This window comes from Megachile rotundata, chromosome 12 (genome assembly GCF_050947335.1).
Source record: "Megachile rotundata isolate GNS110a chromosome 12, iyMegRotu1, whole genome shotgun sequence".
Taxonomy (NCBI): Eukaryota; Metazoa; Arthropoda; class Insecta; order Hymenoptera; family Megachilidae; genus Megachile; species Megachile rotundata.
In genome coordinates, this window is record NC_134994.1 from 8,739,222 (window position 1) to 8,760,194 (window position 20,973).

Here is a 20,973-nt window from a genome sequence, read left to right on the forward strand (position 1 = left end):
AGTAAGTATAAATAAAGCATAGAAGTATCACATATTAGATTTAATGTGGACACAAATTTAAGTTGAAGAGGGATGAAATTTCGTGTGTCCACATATTAGTAAATGAAGCATATGAGTATCACATATTAGACTTAAGGCGGACACAAATTTAATTTGAAGAGGGATAAAATTTCGTGTATCCACATATGAGTATATGAAGCATATGAGTATCACATATTAGACTTAATGTGAACACAAATTAAATTTGAAGAGGGATGAAATTTCGTGTGTCCACATATTAGTAAATGAAGCATATGAGTATCACATATTAGACTTAAGGTGGACACAAATTTAATTTGAAGAGGGATGAAATTTCGTGTATCAACATATGAGTAAATAAAGCATATGAGTATCACATATTAGACTTAATGTGGACACAAATTAAATTTGAAGAGGGATGAAATTTCGTGCGTCCACATATCAGTAAATGAAGCATATGAGTATCACATATTAGACTTAAGGTGAACACAAATTTAATTCGAAGAGGGATGAAATTTCGTGTGTCCACATATCAGTAAATAAAGCATACGAGTATCACATACTAGACTTAACGTGAACACAAATTTAATTCGAAGAGGGATGAAATTTCGTGCGTCCACATTAAGTCAGTAATTGTAAATGAAGCGTCACATACTACGAGAATCACATACTAGACTTAATATGGACACAAATTTAATTCGAAGAGGGATGAAATTTCATGTGTCCACATATCAGTAAAGCACACAAGTACCACATACTAGATAACATTTTTTCCTTAGGAACTAGGACCACCTACGAGTCCAAAGAATCGAATAAATATCGAGATCTCGTTGCCTGATTCACGTAGGCAGAGACCTTGTCATCCCCGCGGTATAGTTATTAGCCACCAACATGTGTGTTTCATGTGTAGAGATCTTGGATATTTTCAGCAGACGGTAGCTTAAAATACGTCCTCCGTACGACGCCGTGATTTTGAAGAAAAGAAATTCCTGCAAGCACCTCGCGGTACTTATGAACCCTTCGTACGAATCTACGTCTTCGATGACCATTTCTCAACAGCTCTACTTTCGTTATCGTTGCAGGTTATCGTCTTTCAATTGGTTTATTATCAAACTTTTTTGGGATCACCTGATAAAGAAAATATTAAATTAGGCAACAAATTCATTCCATCTTCGATAACGTTAATTGATATCACTCATATTGAGTGATTAGTTCTCTGTTTTTTTTTACTAGAATTTTATCGACGATGTTGGAAACGTACATAATATTGGAAACGTACATTCGAATTATTTTTGTGGACTTCGATTTTAAGTGAAGTCGAATAGGTTTATATCAAATCTTCTTTGTGGACTTCGATTTTAACTAAAGTCGATTTATAGCTTATATACTGATTGTAAATTATTATTAATACTACAGATTATAATTAATACGAATTATAATTTGTAATTAACGCAACGTTTAAAGGCTATTTACAGGACTGCTGATTCACCGTGCTCGTTTTTAAAGAATGTTTTATTTGAATGACGTTCGTCACGCATTGACGCCGCGCGTTATATGGCCACACGCTGTAATCCAACAAAGAGCGCTCGCGCAAAGTTCGAAGAGCATGATCGTCCTTGCACCTGTTTAATCGAATATATATAACGTGGAAAAGAGAGATGGTAAATAGCCATCGTGTTCCAATTTCCATTTGCAATATACTGCCGCGGAAACGGCAACACCGGGTCACACCTGGCTTCCCCTTCGCGTCTATTTATGCCACAAGAATAATGCCAGTAATCTGCATTTCGGTTGACCGACTTCCATTCGACTAAATTCGCCGTCAAGTTCTCGGTGAGGCAAACAAACGACAACTAGCACACTCGTAGAACCACTTGTCGTTCGTGGCGGAATCAGCTGCATAATTACCTCCGAAACAATAGGTCGTTACTATTATAAAATCACTTCAGGTACGTACAGAATATAAATTATAAAATCTAACAAAAATCTGTAATGTTACAATTAAGGCAAAACTTTTGAAATGCGAAAAAGATCAGCCTCTGCATTCTTGCAATTAATTTAATTATAAATTTAAATTTCCTTATGAATATTACTATACCTTTCCTTGTAATATTACTATAGAGGGAAACATAAAATTGTTGCAGATATTCTGAAGCCAGAGCTAGATTGTATTAGAGCTATTTTTTAAGTGATGCGCATAATGAAAGGAAATAATATTTTTAATATAATAGGGTAAAAAGATAGCTCACCCTCTTGTTTCTTGTAAGTAATTTATTCAAATAATTATTCATAAAAATGTGGATATGAAAAGAAATATAAAGAACTATCTGACCTCCAAATTTTTTAAAGCGAAGTACAAGATAAAATATAACAATAGATTTGATATAACAGTATAAAAGCAGGTCTTGCGTTATGGTCCGTCTCTCTAAAATTAGAAAAATGTGCCTCTGGCTCTAGAGTCCAGACGGCGAGCACACATCTTGAAAAATGTATGTCGTACATTTTGTAACCGAATGAAAAGTCCCTGCGCGGTTAAACGCAAGCTGACCAGAAACCCTGCAAGTCCGCGAAGAAACGTAATCGACGCCATGGCGATCGTAGATTTCTTCGTCTCTTTTACGGTCGAGCCACGTCGGCCGGTTCTCTAAATCAAACCTCGGCTCCCTCTAATCGGGATGAAAGCCTCGCGCAAAAATGTCAGTCAACATTCGCGTTTATTTTTACTCGCGGAAACCGTGCGGTGCCCTGCCCGCCGAGACATTCGGCACGAAACAGAGGATCAACGGTGAGGATTCTGTTAGCAGGCGTGTACTGTCTCTCGAGCTGAATGTGTCTGGTCGTCGAGTGTGGTGCTCGTAAAATCGAGCCCGCCGGTTTTTCCGACTTCGGCTCGAGACTCGGTGTCGACGAACTATTGATTCGTTGCTGTTACCCGAGCCCTAGACGCCAGTGCCGTACGATTTTCGCAGGACGAATTATCGTCCCGAACCACCCTCGTGTTTCACCGTGTTCCGCCCTCTCTGCTGACGCGAGCTTTTCGTTATTGACTTTGTAAATTTGTACGACGACCACGGCATATGCTAGTCAAAACAGTTGGGTTCAAGTTTCAACTTATCGGAGACAGATTTCTGTGCCAAAACAAAGTTTCGAGTAATTTTATAGGGTCTGGGATAATTTTGGGAAATATAGGGATGATAGAACAATTGGAATAGGATTTCAAGTTGTTCAGATGACGCACCGTATGCGTCTTGTTCTAGTTGTCTGAGAAAATCTAACGACGCACCTTGTACGTCATGTAATAGTCATTTGAGAAACCTATTGACACACCCTGTGCGTCATGTACTAATTACTTAAGAAAAGCTGTTAACGCACCTTGTGCGTCATGTACTAATTATCTGAAAAACCCTGTTGACACACCCTGTGCGTCATGTACTAATTACTTGAGAAACCCTGTTGATGCACCTTGTGCGTCATGTACTAGTTAGCTGAAAAACCCTATTGACGCACCTCGTGCGTCAACAGAAAACCCCATTTGACGCACCGTCTGCGTCATGTACTAGTTATCTGAAAAACCCTATTGACATACCCTATGCGTCACGTACTAGTTATCTGAAAATCCCTATTGACACACCCTATGCGTCATGTACCAGTTATCTGAAAATCCCTATTGACACACCCTATGCGTCATGTACTTTATCTGAAAACCCCTGTTGACGCACCTTGTGCGTCTGCTACTAATTGTCAGAAAACTAATTGACGCACCATGTGCGTCTGATAGTAGTTACCCCCGAAAACTCAATTGACACACCATGTGTGTCTTTTGTGAAATATCCTGGAGAATCTATTGACGCAGCATGTGTGTCATGTATAAAATATCCTGAAAAATCAATTGACGCACAAAATGCGTATTGTGCTATTTTGAGAAATCTATTGACGCACTATGTGCGTTAAGGATTAATTATCCCGAGAAATTCATTGACGCACCATGTGTGTCTTATAACATCCCAAAGAAAAGTACGTCTCAAACTATGTACTAATTAATTAATACTAAAATTATGCCATTTTACTATCTATAACAGTATATTTATTAAGATAAATATTATTTTATTTTATCGTTGATCTTGCTTTTGAAAATACAATGATATACGTAAGACCATTATTTTCACGTGGACACAAACTTGGCTCCTTTTACGAGATAGACCGATGCCGGGCGCCAAGACGCTTGGATCAATAAGGCAGCAACCTTGCTATCACTAGGATGGTGCGACAAAACTTTCGGTTTTAACAGTAACGCAGAAACACCCATAACACCTATTTACTTTCAACGGTGTTCCTTTAAATACACGACTATTCGAATTAATCGCTTGAAAGATAACTTTATAATCAAATTTCGCGTTCTACTATTCATATTCTTATCTCATTTAACTCCTGATTTAACTTGTATTTAAAGGAAACTTGTATTTAAACTTGTATTCTGTTAACACGTGAAAGTATTCGCATAACAGATGTTTGGTAAATCGAACGATAGATAATCGAGATTCCTCTACTGACGCGTGTCAACAGGACGATTTATCCGGTTTGTAATGTCTGGTAGTAATATCAGAGCAAAAAAGGGGATATGTATTTAACAACAAATAAAAACTCGTGAAAAATTTGACCTCCTTGCAAGTGTATTAAATACAATGACAAATTAATTAGTATCTTTAAATGATACTTTTTGCAATATCGTTTGTTAATTATAATCAACTCTGTTAAACAAGCCACCCACCTTGGTTATTGATCGCCAGTTCAATGACCTCGTTCACGTTAGGTTACACTTAAAATAACGAATATAAGCAAATAAGTTATTTGAAAGATCGAACATGTCGGTTAAAATTGATAACATTATCCTGCACGATATTAAACGAGTTCCATTAATCTTGAATAATTTATCTTGTTTGTGAAAAATGGGAAGCCTTAGCTAAACGCTGTACTACTTAAAGATTTACGACAGACAAGTTACTAGTTGCTAGACGTTTAGGGGATGATCAGTTTAGGTGCTGCATTAATTACGCTCGATAGTTGCATTGATTAACATTTGCACACGGTCCATCCAACATCTATCACAACCGTTTACCGACGCCGTTTACAAACTATACGAAACTTCAATCACTCTTCAGCGATATTTATTATCGTTCGATGACTTGTCAACTGATTCTGTTTTTCGTACTGCAGGCATTAAATTATTTTTTGTTCAGTACGATCATTAAACGCAATATATCTCCGCATCGTTCTATTTTTAATTTTAAATGTACTGGACATGCCAGTGCCTTGTAACATTGATAAATACTGTAATATTTGAAACATGCATAACATCGCGAGCGATATAATTAAAGTTTAATATATAAATATTAGATAAGCCGGTCTTCGCTCCACCTACATTTACATATAGGATACATTTTACGCAGTTTATGTGCGTGGTAGCTGAACAGGAAGAATTGATTTCTGTAAAGATAGACGAAAACGGTGGAGGAACGATAAAAATAAAATAGTTGAAGTCTAACTGACCTGCAGGTGAATGGGCACTTTTTTTACCGGTGTACTCATCCTGGACCAAATAAAAGATTACGTTATCCAGAAAGCAAAGTACACGATGTTGTCGATCACACGATCCGTTCTACACCAAGGACACGCGAACACACTATTTTTCTGTTCGCGAAAAGATCTTCACTTGCACGAAATTTTCGTGAAGCTACAATCGAAAAGAACAAGATCGAATCGAATCGAGCAATCGACTGCAACTGACGCTGTGAGTGCGCGTTGCGCGGCGGTGGTAAATTTTTATCCCTACCTCCTTGATTTTGGATGATGGTAGGGGTTATCCCCACTAAACAGGGTTCATCACATGTTTGAAAAGCAGGGCTGAATTAACCATTAAGAAAAATAAGCACGTGCTTTAGGGCATTAAGGGAAGGGATACCGCAAAAATTTTACATTGCCAATTATACTTTTTAAAACTCTATTCATAAAATCTCAAGGTCAAATGCTCTACAAAACCATAATTCTAAAGCTCCATGATGAATTTTAAAATCTAAAAGTTCTATTTAGAAAAATAAAGTTCTATTTTATACATATGGAGACACCAAAACCTCTTAAGTGTTAGAACCTCCAAATATTTTAATCCGTTCTTATTGAAACGGTATGTATATAAATATATAAATATATATCTTAATTTAAATATGTATCAATTTTTGTACATTTCTTTTTAAATATGCATTAGATTTCAATTGGTCAGAAACATATGATGTGCTTTTGAAAAATGCACGTTTTATAAATAATTGTGTTTAATATTATTCTGTTTAATAGATAATTATTAATTGTGACATTGTACATGATATATTTTAAATAATATTAAATTAAGTTTATGTCATAATTAGGAAAAAAATATTAGGCCTGAAGCAGTTCCCGCCTAAAAGGTGTACAAGTGTTTTCATTTAATCATGGCTATTCGTTTGCATGTAAAACATGATTTATCCGAAGTAAAAGAGAATGTGTTACACTTGATGCCGTGTAAAATTCATGGAAATGAATCTGCGAAGGTTTCTTCTTACTTTACACCTTATATTCGTAACATAGACGATGAGCGTAAGTTAATTTTAAAATTCTGTTTATCATTAATAATCTTGCTTATCGATAATGACTTTGTATCTTAAATCAAAGAACACCAACATATGTTAATTGAAAATTACTTATTTTGTAAATTATGTTCATTTCGTGACAACAGTACATATTATTACGCTAACCGTATTTAAGGTTAAAAGAAGTATTTTTGTGTACAGATTATAATTCGTCGTTTCGTGGATATCCACTTCAGGGGAAAAAAATAATGATACCTTCTGGATACAAAGGTCTTACGTTTCTTGAACACAAAAAACCAGAAATAGGAAACGTGGAACGTAATTTATATTCTACAGGAACTTTTTCATATTTCACCTATTGGAATTATGATAAGCTACCATCAAAGGATGATGCTTTAGCATCAGCAATGGATTGGATTGATATTGCTGAAGCAGTAAGTTATTAAGTAATAAATAAAATAAAATATAATCAGAATTCATTTATAAAACATTTCTTTTTTTTTCAGCTACATTCAACAAAATCATAATTACAAAGAAAAATGTTAACACAAAAATATAAAATACTATTACATGATTAACCAAATAATGATATTTCTATTCTAATATAAAGATAAAAATAAATATTTTGTACATTTTATATATGTTATAGTTTATTAACCATATTTCATATCATAGGCATATAGTTTTGTTATACATAACATATTTGTAATCCCTTATGAAGTATGTAAACATCAAAAATGATTTTTTTGGTTTAACTAGGAAAGCTGTTTCAAAAATGTGCAGTCTTTTATAGGATAGGTAGTATTATTTATAATTCATTTTCTTACTTTTATAAATGTATAAAAGTTGTAATGAAGATGAAAGCATTTACTACCCTTTTAGCACAGAAGAATTCTTGTTACGCATAATACTACTGAGTATATTATATATTAGTTTTAATACTGTTTTAATGACATCAGAGAAATCGAATATTAGATTATAAAGTAATAATGAATGAAATGTGGTCCTTAGTAAAAGCTGTGTTCTGTGTGACATTAATATGCAGTTGTTGCTTTATAGTCATATTTGTATAAAATTCATATAAAATGCTTTCTTGAAACTATGTAACCTATATTGGCAGTTTTACAATATTTACTTGCAAAAAATTGCATACATGCATAGTTCTTGCTAAAACTTTTTATACATGCATATTCGTTTATAGATAGAAAAGTTGAAGAAATTCTATTTTCATATACAATGGCAGTGTTGAAGACAAAAAGGATTCGTCTAAAATAGGAAACAATTATTGTATTGTACTTAAAAATTCAAAATATAAAAAAATGGCTATTATCAATATAATAGTTGAACATGTATATATATATGTATTCCAAAAATGATGTTAAATATAATTTATGTATAGAATAAGTTTTATAAATATACTTTTATAATTATTAAATAATAAACCAAAGTTATTATATAAAAATAAAATCTATAAAAACAAATTTTTAACATAAATTAAAGTATTTTTTCGTTACTTTGGTACACATGTAATAAACAGTCTACTATAAAATATTTTCTTATTTTTAAACATCTCTTGATTTGTCTAAAAAACCTATTTACAATTGCATTACATTTCTAATACTCAGGTAATCTAAAAATAGGTCCATCATATATCACTTCACTTCGTTTTATCAAAAGCACCCTATTTAAATTCAAGAAGTGAATTTATGATATTCCATGTTGTTATTAAAAACGAAAGAAACAAAATTATTTCTTCTAACGTTTTATGCAAAATCATCTCTTAAAAAATGATGTTATACTTTCTACTGCTACTTTTATATGAATCTTAACTGTTAGTGGTACCTTAAACTACAAATACATAGTTAATACTTTGCAATTTTTTTACTATTGCACAGTGTTCATTTTGTACCCTGATTTTTTCTTAAGTATGTTTTTTCTTTCTTCCTTGTTTTCTGAAATTGTTTCATCAGTTAAAATTAAAGGAATCGAGTAAAAATTATTTGACTCTTTTAACTGAATTCTAATTTGCTAAATTATTTTCAATATCATTCAGTTAATTAATGGAACGGAGAGTTGAACAGTCTTGTTATCACATAGCAAGTAAAAATACTGAAATAAAAATAATTTGTATATGTAGTTTACATATAAGTATATGCATTGCTAAATTTGTGCACTTTTAAAATTATGAAAAAAATATGATTTCAGTATTCAGAATATAAATTATGAAAATGTGCCCAACTCATTTGCCTGGTCTTGATGGTATTTGTTCTGATCTTGTTGCTGTTTTATAAATGCACTCAATCTATTCAGCAAAAATTGTTTATCATGTCCTTCTAGTACTAACTGATTCTTTAAAACTGTGACCATATGCTTATTTGCTACTGCTACTGCATAAAAATAATATAAAAGTAGTGTGAGAACAAGAAAAGCTGGTACACCAAACCCAGCAGTGCCAAGAAAATATAAAATTGATTGAAGCCAATTAGGAAAACGAGCAAATACTAAAATTAATAATGTCCATACAGATTTACGGCCTCTAAATGGCCCACAAGATTTTGATGGTACTAGCTCTGCAATGGAATAACCAACTGGAATTGTAGTTAGAATAAAAGAAATTAATAAAATTAGCATGAAAAGCGAATTTGAGTTACTTGCTCTATAAATTTTACTGGATGGAGTGCTGTTCACTAAGCAAGAAAACTTTTTGATATAAAACAAGAAAAAAGTTCCAATCACTGCCACCAATGGTAACAAAGGTGCAAAAAAGCAACCAAGCCAGCAAATAGTTTGCAAATAAACAACATCTAACACATGCTTAGGTAAATCAAATTCTTGTTCGCCAAAAAACCGTAATACCTTATTTTCTGTGTGTTTTGCTATTAATGATCTTGGTAAATTTACGAAAAATGTCATAAAAAACTGAATAAAAATATCAGTGATATAAAGTTTGAAAAATTGTTGCCCTACAAATGTTTCCCAACATAATCGTAATTTATTATCATTGGCAGTGCATTGATTATCTCCTACTTCGCCTGCAATTAATCTATGAAATGATGTAAGTAAAACGACGAAAGAAGAAAGTCGTAGAAATACTGTTCGCAAAAGAGTTATCTGTATAACAAATGACGGGCTATAATTTTCTAAAGTGACCAAATATCGAAATAAAAATGGTACCGCAAGATTCAAAATAACGATACATATATACGGTAGAAACTCAAAAAATAATTGAATAATTCTATTTAGAGACATATAGCTCTCATAGCTTTCATCCATATCCGATGAAGCCTGATCAAAAGAAAATTCAAATATGTAGTAAATAAATATCCCACAGCCACTTAATACCATTAAAATAATTAAATTAATAAATAAACGCGTAAGAAACAATTTTGTTTTCTCCTCTCTTGTCCGATTTTGCCTTTCTTCTTCTAATCTTTCAGATTCTAAAAATGCTTTCACTTCATTGAATAATGCTTTGTGCTTAACGGCAGCAGATTTTTCATTGTGTATACAATAATCCCATCCACCAAAAACTAAATTACAATACTGATAAAATTGACCCTCATTTTCAACTACTCTTTGTTTGAAACTTTTAGCAGCAGACTTAACGATTGCTATTAAACTAACAATAAATACCCCAATAGTAGCACAAATATAAGATAATGGTAAGTCGTAAGAAAAGCCGGAGTTTTCGTAAGTCATATGACTATATGAACCGTAAAACATTAATGTGTACTCTAAAATACCAATACCGTGCAAAATATCTGTTACACCGATACTTCCTTGAGTTATATTTAAATATAGTTCTGAACAGCAAGCTATACTATAATTGCTATTAGAATTTATACACGATTCTTGTTCTGGCATTTCAAGTAATATTGCAGGTAACACAATAAACAAGAACATAATTGCAAATAAAAGAATATTAAGATACATCAACCATTTGATGAATAAAAAGTATGCTACTATTCCCATTCCAAAATTTCCTCCAATCGTTTTAAGACTATCATTCCATAACTCCATTTTCGAATAGGCCTCTTTCATTCTTATACGAAATTGTTGCCAAGCTTTCCTTCGTTGCCATTTTAATTGTTCAAAGCCTTGCAACCTTAATTTTGTTGCACTCTGAAAAATAATATATGCATACACGTATGTTTAGATTTATTCAATTTAAAATCACTATAATGTGGTGCATAGAATTAACTAACATACTTGCAACTGATTTTTTAATTGTATCTTTTGTGCCATGCATACAGGCATAGCCTTAATTTGCATTATCTCTTCCCATGTACGTTCCTCATTAGACAAATTTTCAGACAAGTCTGGCAACATGGACACTGCTGCATCGTGAACATTTGTTGACATACGTCTTGATGTAGTTGTGCCACGAGATCTTGTACTAGTACGTCTCCTTAATGTTGTTTTCGTATCATTACGTATTCGTTTAGCTGTTGCTGTTAATAGATAATTAAAGATATAGTAATTTTATGTATTTGTAACATCATTATATTTACACTTACCAACACGAGACTTTTTACTTGGAAGTAAAGTAGCTATATGAGAAGGATCTCTTTGTAATGCTTGTTGTAAATCTGCTTCAATTGCCGCAGGATAACTTTCCTGATAAAATTCAGCACCTGCCTCTTCCCAACCTTGTGCTCTGTCGCAAGCACGTTTCTTTCGTTCCCCGCCTGACATCTTTTTTTTTATTAGTAATTTTAGCTGATGTAGCTTCTTTCATAAACCTTGTTCATGAAATTTGGGTAAACATTATTCACACATAAATAATGAATTTTATGTTTATGCAATTTGTAATAGATACTTAATAGTTATTAGACTTTTCTTATTGGTTTATTATTATTCAATGTTTAATAAATGTATAAATTGCACACGTTTTTAACTAAACTTTAAGTACAACAAGTTATACTTGGAAACAATATTATTCAGAAATTGACGTATCGATGTTATTACGCACATACCTGAGATGAATCAATCGATCAAGTATTTTGTAATTGTGACACTGCTTGATAGCACATCTTTCTTTTATGTTGGTCGATAACAGTACTCATAAAAAAATGACACTTCGGTAGACAAAACACTGAACCTTAGAAGTCAGATGGCACATTGATTGTAGCGTTTTATAAAGTATGACGTAGATCGCGCTAAATATATAAGCGTTATATCAAATCACATTAATATCAAATTTAATGTTCCCACATAACAGAATTTCTGATGTTTTCGAACAAATAGGGTGAAATAAGTACAACAATACATCCAGAATACACTTATCGGCATTTTGTTCTTCCGTATATCTAATTCGTGCAATCTGCAGATGGCTGATAAAAGAACACCAAAGCATGAACCAAGTGGAATATAGAGGATATCGTTAAAATTATCAGACAAAAGATTTGACGAATTATTCATACATTTGTTACTACCGGGTTATCAGGTGTAATTGAATGAACATGACAGTAATAAATAAGAAATAATTTTTTATATTATTCATATTTGTATATCATGCACAATCAAATATAGATGAATGATATGCAATTGCAATATGTATTTAATAAATATTTTATACAAATCAATAATATTAACCAATTTTGTATCTCTTCACATGGTTACATTACATATTAATAATTCCAACAAAATCACGTTTTTCTTATTGTACAAAAATGCATATTTACAAAATTCGAGTATAAATACATAGCCAAAATTAACATTGAACAAGTAAAACATTATTAAGTGGCATATAGTGATTATTACAGTCTCATTAATAATATAGATTCAGGTTTCGAAAGTAATATCAAAGTTCTTAATTTAACTTCATAAAACATTTGGAAACATAATGTATTAATATTAAATATCTATTTGTTATGTAGAAAGTCACTGACATTAATTATAATTAAAGCAAATTTTTTTTAGTGTAACTATCGATGCAATATAAGGGCGGTATTTTACATATGGCAATTTAATATTGTCGTCCACCTCGATTTCCACCGCGGTTATATTCATTACGATGATAATTGTCTGAACCTTGATTCCATCCTCCTTGAACTCTACCTCCTCTTCCTTTACCACCTCCTCTTTGATACTGTTGTCCACCTGTAATTTCAAATTCATTATTTGAATAGTTAGATCGTTGATCATACTCTAAAAAATTGTTAGGATTGACAATAGTTGATAACTTCCTATTAAAATTGTACAATCCCAAAATTCTTCTTTCTTTTATCTTTACCTCCACTATCCCTGTTCTCTGTACTGTAATTATTTCCCCTGTTTCCATAGCCTCCACCTTGACCGCCATATCCACCTCCTTGTCCTCCTCCATATCCACCTCCTTGTCCTCCATATCCACCACCTTGTCCTCCTCCATATCCACCTCCTTGTCCTCCACCGTACCCACCTCCTTGCCCTCCACCATATCCACCTCCTTGTCCTCCATAACCCCCACCCTGTCCACCATATCCACCTCCTTGTCCTCCACCATATCCACCTCCTTGTCCTCCTCCATATCCACCACCTTGTCCTCCTCCATATCCACCACCCTGTCCTCCATATCCACCACCTTGTCCTCCATATCCACCACTTTGCCCTCCTCCATATCCTCCACCCTGTCCTCCTCCATATCCCCCACCTTGTCCTCCATATCCTCCACTTTTAGAGTAGTTTGAACTCTGAAATCCACTGTCTCCATGACTTCCAACATTTCCATACGAACCACCTGCACTTCGACCTCCTCGATTGTCATGAGAGAAACTGGTATTAGAATTCTGATAACTACCACCTCCACCTCCACCTCCTCCGCCTCCTCCTCCTCCTCCTCCACGACCACCTCTGAAATTACCACCTCCTCGACCACTAAAATAACATTGCAAAAATATATATTACTTTAAATTATTTTACTTAAAATTATGTTCAGTAATTTTAACTAACCCAGAAGTTGAAGGTCCTTGTACTCTATCTTTTTGCCATGGTGGCATTTCAGGTGGTGGTGGTTCTTGTTCATATGGTCTACCACCTCTATCTGGTACAGATCCTATAATAACTTTATTAATTTCACTACGAGTATTTTTTCTAACAGTTGCGCTGCTTGTTTTTTCCATTAATGCAATATCTTCTCTTGCTGCCAGTAAATCAGCAAATGTAATATCAGGTTCTGTACTTAAAAATTTCCTAGTTTCTTCATATCTTTTATTTAATTCAGCTTCTTGGGCTTTCACTCTCTCTGACCACTATTTATTTTAACAAAAATTATATTAGTTTCTACTTTAAGTAAGTATATATATTTTTGTCAATTTTATTGAAAAGAATGATTTTATTTACCAAAAATGATTGCATAGTAACATCAAGTCTTTTCAGTAACATATCACGACGTATTCTATATTCATCATGCAGTTCTTGTTGAATATGTTCTAGATTTTTCCAATCTGCTTCTGTAAAGTCTTTAACAAGCAGTGGTTGACCTATCAACTCCGAAGGAACTGTTTTCAATACATCAGTCAATTTGTTTTCCAATCTTGTAAAAAGTTTTTGAGCGGTAATATCATCAGGTGGTTTCTCAAAGTTTAGTGCTATTAACATGTCTTTTAAATCTTTAGCAGTATCACTTTCATCCTACAAAAAGTTCATACAATGCCATTAAAAAATTTGTGGTACTGAATTATCGTCTTTATCCTACCTTTACAATGAAAACTTACAACATCAATAGCCATTGAACTGGGATCTTTATGCTTTCTGGATTCTAATAATCTGCAGGTTTTTAATTCTGCTCCTAAAAAGTCTAACAAGATACATCTATCTTGTTCAGTTACCAATCGCTCATTGACATTACCAGTCATTAATCTCTCATTTACACATCCTAATTCTTTAAGAAAACAGCTTAATTCTAACAGAAATGAACTAGAATCATCCGGTGATACAATTGCATGGATAGTTTCATCCATATCATTGAGTACAGCAATTTCATCGGTTAACCATGCTACAAGCTTTGTATATTCTGGTGATTTAGGACCTTGTTTCAAGGCCTCTTTAAACTTTTTAGAATCTGTCAATTCTCCATTATATCTGTATAATACCAAATTTTATTAATTATAAAATTAGTTGAATCGATACGAGAAATATTGCGACAAAAATTACAAGATTCATGATTCTATAATTTGCTACTATAATTAAATAAACTCAAAAAATATTACATTGCTTTTTAATATAAATCATATTTTAATGTTCAACTTTATAACCTTCAACTACTTACCCAAGTTTTTGAATTCTTTCCATTAATTTGAGTTCCATCTTTGCAAAATTTCTGATCAAATGAAAAATACAGTTAATATAGATCATAAAATATAATAGTAAAGCATAAACGACATGTACTTACAATAAAAATTGAGATGGACTATAATTAATACACGTCTTTACCGTATACGCTGTCAATGTGCCATAATGGTCATAGGCCATAAGATTTTTCATGATCATACGGAAGTTTAGTGCATTTTATGAACAGTAGATGTCGTTGTATATGGAGGATAAATTGAATTCAAACCCTTCGAATGAATGCATTTACAAGCACGACTTTTTAATAAAAGAAACTTGCAAAAACCAATGTGGATATATATAAAACGTAACTGTATATTATATTGTTTCTAATAATTAATGGTAGCTATGTAAGATTTACAATTCTTACCAAAATGTTTACAGCAAGGAAAATAAATAAAATGACACCATGATTATAAAAGTAAAAATATGTAGATTTTTAGTGCATTACATATACATATCATACTTACAAAGTTAATCTTAACTTATGAATAATACAATTGATATGTACAAATATTTTAATTTGTTAACAATATCAAAATAATGATGGCAAATATTGTTCTTAACATTAATTTAGAAGCAATCATTGCCATTCAAAATCTAATAATTTATTAATACTGGCATAACTTCAAATGTCAGCAACTTATAATTGCCAGTAGCTTTACATTTACATACTTCCAATATTTTACAATATTGTAATTTATACAATGTTAATAAATCATGACAATATGACAGAATATTTGATTTTGATATTACTGATTTGTACAATTGTATTTAGTTAAATGGACAGAACAGAAAAGAAAGAACTTAAAATTATCTTACAATTGTCAGTTAAAGAACAGACAAACGAATTTATTTGTTTTTTTTTTTTCGAATTAACAGATACAATTAAATGTTTCGTCAATGCCTCTGATATAAAATTTTTAAAAGCCAATATAATTTAATATATTTACATGTCTAACTCTAATATTCGGTACTTTTACAATATTAAAATTAGAAATTTTAATACATGTTCTTTCAATTAGCTGTATAAAAACTTTCAGAAAGTGACCAAATATATTTTTATAAATTTGAGTACAAATTTAATGTAATATACAAGAGCATTCAATACATAAAATGGTGCACATCGGAATCCAGCTTATACAATTCTATTTGACTGGCAAATTGTACAATTAGTTTTATGTATACATATAAATACTATTCTAATAGTATACATTTAAAATTTATTTCCAATGGTGCTTTGGCAAACACGTTCTCATAGCACCATAGAAGTGCAATTTCATTGTGAAGCATATAATTTTAGCTAATCTTTGTACTACTTAAACCCATTTATACTTCAACTATGAAATGCAATACATAGTTCTTGAATAAAAAATTCAACAATACTTCTGAATGAATAAAATTTTGCTAAATATAATAAATAAAATCCTTTCTTCTGAATCCTCTAATATTAATTTAGGTATTCAGCGCTACACACGACATTAATATAATTCAGTCGTTTATGAATAAACGAAGTTAACAAGGCTATACAAGTATTATTTTCTGGCTGATAAAATAAGCCAGACGACAAATTCTTTATTCTTACAGTTTGTACATTAATCTAATAAATTGAATTTCGAATCTCATCATACAACCAAATAATTAGTTTTCTATATTACCTTCATAGAAGGACTCACATTTTTCTAACAAACGTAGAACTGGATTTATGTTATAAGGAAACAAAGCTTTAGATACTAATCTGTCAATTGCTAAACGAAGTCTTATTAATATTGTCATGGTATCATCTAATTCTCTTCCACAACAAGAGACAAACTCTGTCCAATTTCTTTTAACATATTTCAAGAATCTCAATAAGTATAATAAGAAACATGTTTCATTACTAACAAGTAAATCTAACAGAACATCTGGGTCATGTGATACCGCGTGTATAAATTGTACAAAAGTTAAAGTTGGACTAAGCATATGACCAAGATCATTTTGTGGAGGTCCTCTATAAAACAAACCAACTGCTACATCCAAGCAGCATACCATGCCTTCGATCAGAAAATCATCCTGATCATGAAACATTTGCACAACCCATTGTGACAAAGGCATTTCAGGATGAAATGGCATTAATGTTTTAACACACTGATCAAGTTGTCTTAAAACTTCTCTTATGCTTCTCTCAATGACTGCCATATCAGCATCAAGATCTTCTGCTTCTGAACCCAAGGAAGAGTCACTAGAATCGCTACGTGTCTCTTTAACTGTCACAGCAACACTTTTTAAAACTAAAAGCACAATCTTTTGTAAAAGAGGCCGATCTCCTTCACCAGAACCACCTCCAAATCTTCCAGAACCATGCCGATATGGTAAGGCATCTAATAATCTCCAATCTTTTACAGCACGCACAATCAAATGTGCAAGAGAACAAGGCTCATCTGGAAGTACATCTTGCAATGCTAAAGTGCTTCCATAACACAATACTTCATTAAATAATCCCAGAAGATGTCTCCAAATTACACCAGGAACACTAGCATTTAAAAGTACAACCAAATTATCTAATTGAGAATAGAAAAGTTTGGTATCAATAACAGACAAATTAGCTTTTACAGAAATAATTGACTCCCATAAATCAAAAAACGTAATAACAACTGACTCATGTTGAGGTGTATATGAACTAAGAATGGCATCAAATTTTGATACTAATATGGTCCATTTAGATTCTAATGCTTTGACACACATAGCTTTTACAGGTGTACTATCAAAACTTTCTGCATCTGAAACTGATATTGTATTGCAATGTGATGGTGTCACCATAGTTTCTGTATCTTCAAGAGGATGAATACCACAGTCCTTGTGTTCTACGACTCTTTTTACAACATCTAAAGTAAACAACATTTGACTTGGAGAATGGGTATTTACCAAAGATTGAGTTAGTTTTTCTAACCATGCTGCTTCAATATTTTCCTTTGTTACAATAAAAAATGATGCAAGAACTCTACTAGCAGCAAATGATATAAATTTGTTTGTTGTAGAGGATAGGTCAATTATTTGATCTATAATGCCATGCTCGTTTCGCGCCAGCGCATCACAAACATCTACCACTCTTCTGCACATAACACCTCTAGTGTTTTGCTTAATAGCTAAATCGAATAAAAGCTGTAAAGCACTTATAAACTCTAATGTTTGATCAGATTCCCACTCTGATAACAACGAAGATCGAAAAGTACCATCAGCAGCTTCCACTGTTGCACTTGTGAATGGTTTACGTAGACTACTTTCTGGTACATTACATAAACATTGTGCTAACAAACTATTCTGTAACTGCTCAATATCCGATATCGTATCTCTTCCAACTTCATTATTCTCGATACGTTGTTTCTTCTTTGCTGGCTCCTCCATCGTGTTGTTAGGAGGAAAGTAATAACAGTGCCAGAGCACCATTAGCAATACTATTCTTGGTGCTTTCTCTTCATAGTCTATGATGTTCTTTCATCAGGTTATCTTCATAATATATAAAATGTTCCAAAAGACGATATATCGTGTAAATTCAACGTGAAATACAGTCAACATTAGCTTGTTTCATTTATAGAAACCATAGGTATTTCAATCATGACAACGTGCCTGTATTAAAATAATAAAAAGAAATAAATTAGAGGTTTTAGAAGCTGAAACTTTATATCATAGAGTTTATTTTATAAATAATGTTTGTATTATGACAATTGTATACTCTGTTTCATAAGAGAGTACAGTAACTAGATGACGATTTGCGCACCAACCTAGGGAGACTTTTAATTACGAACACGATGCTACTCTATAAACAGTCCATTCTGTCTTCGTGATCATATACACGGTGACGAAAAATAAATGAACTGTGAAAAATGTTGATAATATGATAAGTACACAAAATCAACAAAAATAATACATCCAATTTTTTTAATATATTCATAGAATATATAAATATAGAATGAAAAGTATTTCGTGTAATGATTAAAACATTCCAAATTTAGAAGAATTAGAAATCATGAAACTTTCTATCCATTGTGTATATACTTTCGGCGTTGCGATCGTCAGAGGAGCGCACGCGCATTACCATAGATTATGTAGAGCGCGTAGAACTGAAAGTATGAATATGCGCAAAAAGAATGAATCCTTGTCTTCTAGTTACTGTATCCCTCGTGCAAGATACAGGGTGTTTAAAAAAAGGGTTAAATATTTACAGGGTTTAAAGTACTCATCAATTATAGAAATAAAGTTGCAATGACCATGGATTAGAAAATGAAATGTAATAAACATTTTCCTGCACACTGCAGTGCTCAACTTACTTATTTGCAATCAATCATGATATAGTAATCGATTATGATATGTAAATAACTAAATATCTTACTATTTCTTCTACTGATGTTTATAAAAATCTTTCCATATATTCTTTACCCATTTCCATACAGATTTCACATCTGCGTACAAGAGAATTTCAAATCGGTTAGAAACCCCTGATTTTTTTCATGCAAGACTTATAACACCTTCCAGCGGCAAGATCATATTTTAAATGCGTTTCTGTCATTTCTTAATTAAGATAATTTGATGTATAGTGATTTTTTTAAAACCTTTGAAACATTTCTCACTGATAATTATTAGCTGATATTTATATGTAACTAACATTTTTCTGCTAAAGTATGATAATTTTTAGTTGTGAAGCATGTAGTGTAATCCCATTCAAACATCAGTAGAAGAAATAATAAAATGTCTGATTATTTACATGTCATGATAGAATACCAGAAGCAAGTAAATTAAATGCGACAACTTAAATAGAAAATTGTTTGCAACTTTGAGCATACAAATTTTATGACCTATGTTTGTAAGAACTTTTTTCTTCTATTTGATGAGTACTATCTACCCACAAAATATTTAATTTTCCTTTTCAACATCCAATGTATGAAAAACTTATTTGTTAATCTGAATAGATAAAGATAACTTTTGCATTTAAAAAAATACAATAAACGAAAACTTACAGGTATAATTGATTCTCGTTTTTATCGACTTTTTGAAATATTTGTAAATTCCAACACCTTTGCAAATAAGTGTGTGTACACATATATATGTTTACATATTCACTCGTACAAAGGTGTGCGTGTATATTTATCTTATGCACTGAGATTAATAAATTAATTAACGTGCAACATGTTTTTAACAAATTTTAACTGGTATTTGTTCTCACATACACTCGTTAAAGGCTAATCGTGGAGTTTAATACAAGTTGCACATGTAATACATAAACCGACGCTTGCTGATACGTTAATATACATAGAGAAAGATTCTCTATCAATATCTTGACAGACAGTTAAATATATCGTCGGGATATTTGACAGCACTCTTTCAGAGTTACACCGTATTTCACTATTTTAACACTGTAAATATATTATTGTTTGTGCTTGAAGAATTTCTTTTGACTAGGAAGTGACAGAGCACTCGACAACTTTGCTCTGTTGCCACGTATACATGCTACCGAGTAAAAATACGAAATATGGATTTATATCTTTTAACCGTGAATATATTTCCATTGAACAATTCATATCTTACGTCAAGTGGTAAAATGTTACGTTGATAGTGATTAAGACACGAATTCTTCGTGTTTATTAGATATTTTTCGGGTGGCATCATGCAGAGCTGCGTAACACAGTAGCTCCTCCTCGTACATTCCACAATGTACTGAGTGGGAATTATTATAATTAATAGAATAATTGCATTCAGATTGTGATCAAAGTTTATTAAATATTCTTTAAACATCTTTTCCGTAATTTTCCATAATAAAAGTTATCGAAATCAAAAAGTCGTATAATAAATACACGGGATGATCGGCAACTCTGCATTGATCGCAGCGCCCCAAATTTTATACAGATCCAATACAGATCCTTATTTGTCGTATAATTTGTATTTTAATAGTTATTTTAATACTGTGTATATCGTATGCTCGAAAATAAATAATTTTTAATGAAATTTGATAATACAAAAGAATATTACATCGAATAAATGCGTATAATGTCTT

The 20,973-nt window shown here is 32.2% G+C and overlaps 5 protein-coding genes across 7 annotated transcripts in view; 1 reads left to right on the forward strand and 4 right to left on the reverse strand.

Annotated features, from left to right (window-relative positions):
- CRMP (Collapsin Response Mediator Protein) overlaps positions 1–5,806 on the reverse strand; it is a 29,804-nt gene extending 23,998 nt beyond the window's left edge. The window contains exon 1 of one of the 2 annotated variants that reach the window (XM_012283035.2): positions 5,566–5,806. In XM_012283035.2, the coding sequence (XP_012138425.1) occupies positions 5,566–5,604 (39 nt within the window). In that variant the 5' untranslated portion in view covers positions 5,605–5,806. The remainder of the gene's footprint in view (positions 1–5,565) is intronic. The other variant, XM_012283034.2, reaches the window with a different exon arrangement.
- A 691-nt stretch (positions 5,807–6,497) lies between these two features.
- On the forward strand, positions 6,498–7,272 carry LOC100878405 (ribonuclease H2 subunit C). The gene is made up of 3 exons (XM_076537810.1): positions 6,498–6,642; positions 6,837–7,069; positions 7,142–7,272. The coding sequence occupies exons 1-3, from the start codon at positions 6,498–6,500 to the stop codon at positions 7,160–7,162; spliced, it is 399 nt and encodes a 132-aa protein (XP_076393925.1). The 3' UTR covers positions 7,163–7,272.
- On the reverse strand, positions 7,273–11,979 carry LOC100878292 (transmembrane channel-like protein 7). Its single transcript, XM_003702212.3, has 4 exons — positions 11,612–11,979; positions 11,153–11,377; positions 10,845–11,086; positions 7,273–10,757 (listed from the first exon to the last, which is right to left on the reverse strand). Exons 2-4 carry the CDS (start codon positions 11,328–11,330, stop codon positions 8,856–8,858), a joined length of 2,322 nt encoding a protein of 773 aa, XP_003702260.2. The 5' UTR covers positions 11,331–11,377; positions 11,612–11,979; the 3' UTR covers positions 7,273–8,855.
- A 198-nt stretch (positions 11,980–12,177) lies between these two features.
- On the reverse strand, positions 12,178–15,119 carry LOC100875856 (protein FAM98A). The gene is made up of 7 exons (XM_012283033.2): positions 15,010–15,119; positions 14,887–14,937; positions 14,333–14,699; positions 13,959–14,249; positions 13,569–13,867; positions 12,871–13,493; positions 12,178–12,737 (listed from the first exon to the last, which is right to left on the reverse strand). Exons 1-7 carry the CDS (start codon positions 15,105–15,107, stop codon positions 12,604–12,606), a joined length of 1,863 nt encoding a protein of 620 aa, XP_012138423.2. The 5' UTR covers positions 15,108–15,119; the 3' UTR covers positions 12,178–12,603.
- Positions 15,120–15,358: 239 nt separating this feature from the next.
- Positions 15,359–20,812, reverse strand: lin (protein lines homolog). 2 transcript variants are annotated; one of them, XM_012283031.2, is made up of 3 exons: positions 20,508–20,812; positions 19,940–20,429; positions 15,359–18,551 (listed from the first exon to the last, which is right to left on the reverse strand). In XM_012283031.2, exon 3 carries the CDS (start codon positions 18,369–18,371, stop codon positions 16,587–16,589), a length of 1,785 nt encoding a protein of 594 aa, XP_012138421.1. In that variant the 5' UTR covers positions 18,372–18,551; positions 19,940–20,429; positions 20,508–20,812; the 3' UTR covers positions 15,359–16,586. The 2 variants fall into 2 exon arrangements, with proteins under 2 accessions (XP_012138421.1, XP_012138422.1); XM_012283032.2 differs by lacking the exon at positions 19,940–20,429.
- Positions 20,813–20,973: the final 161 nt, after the last annotated feature.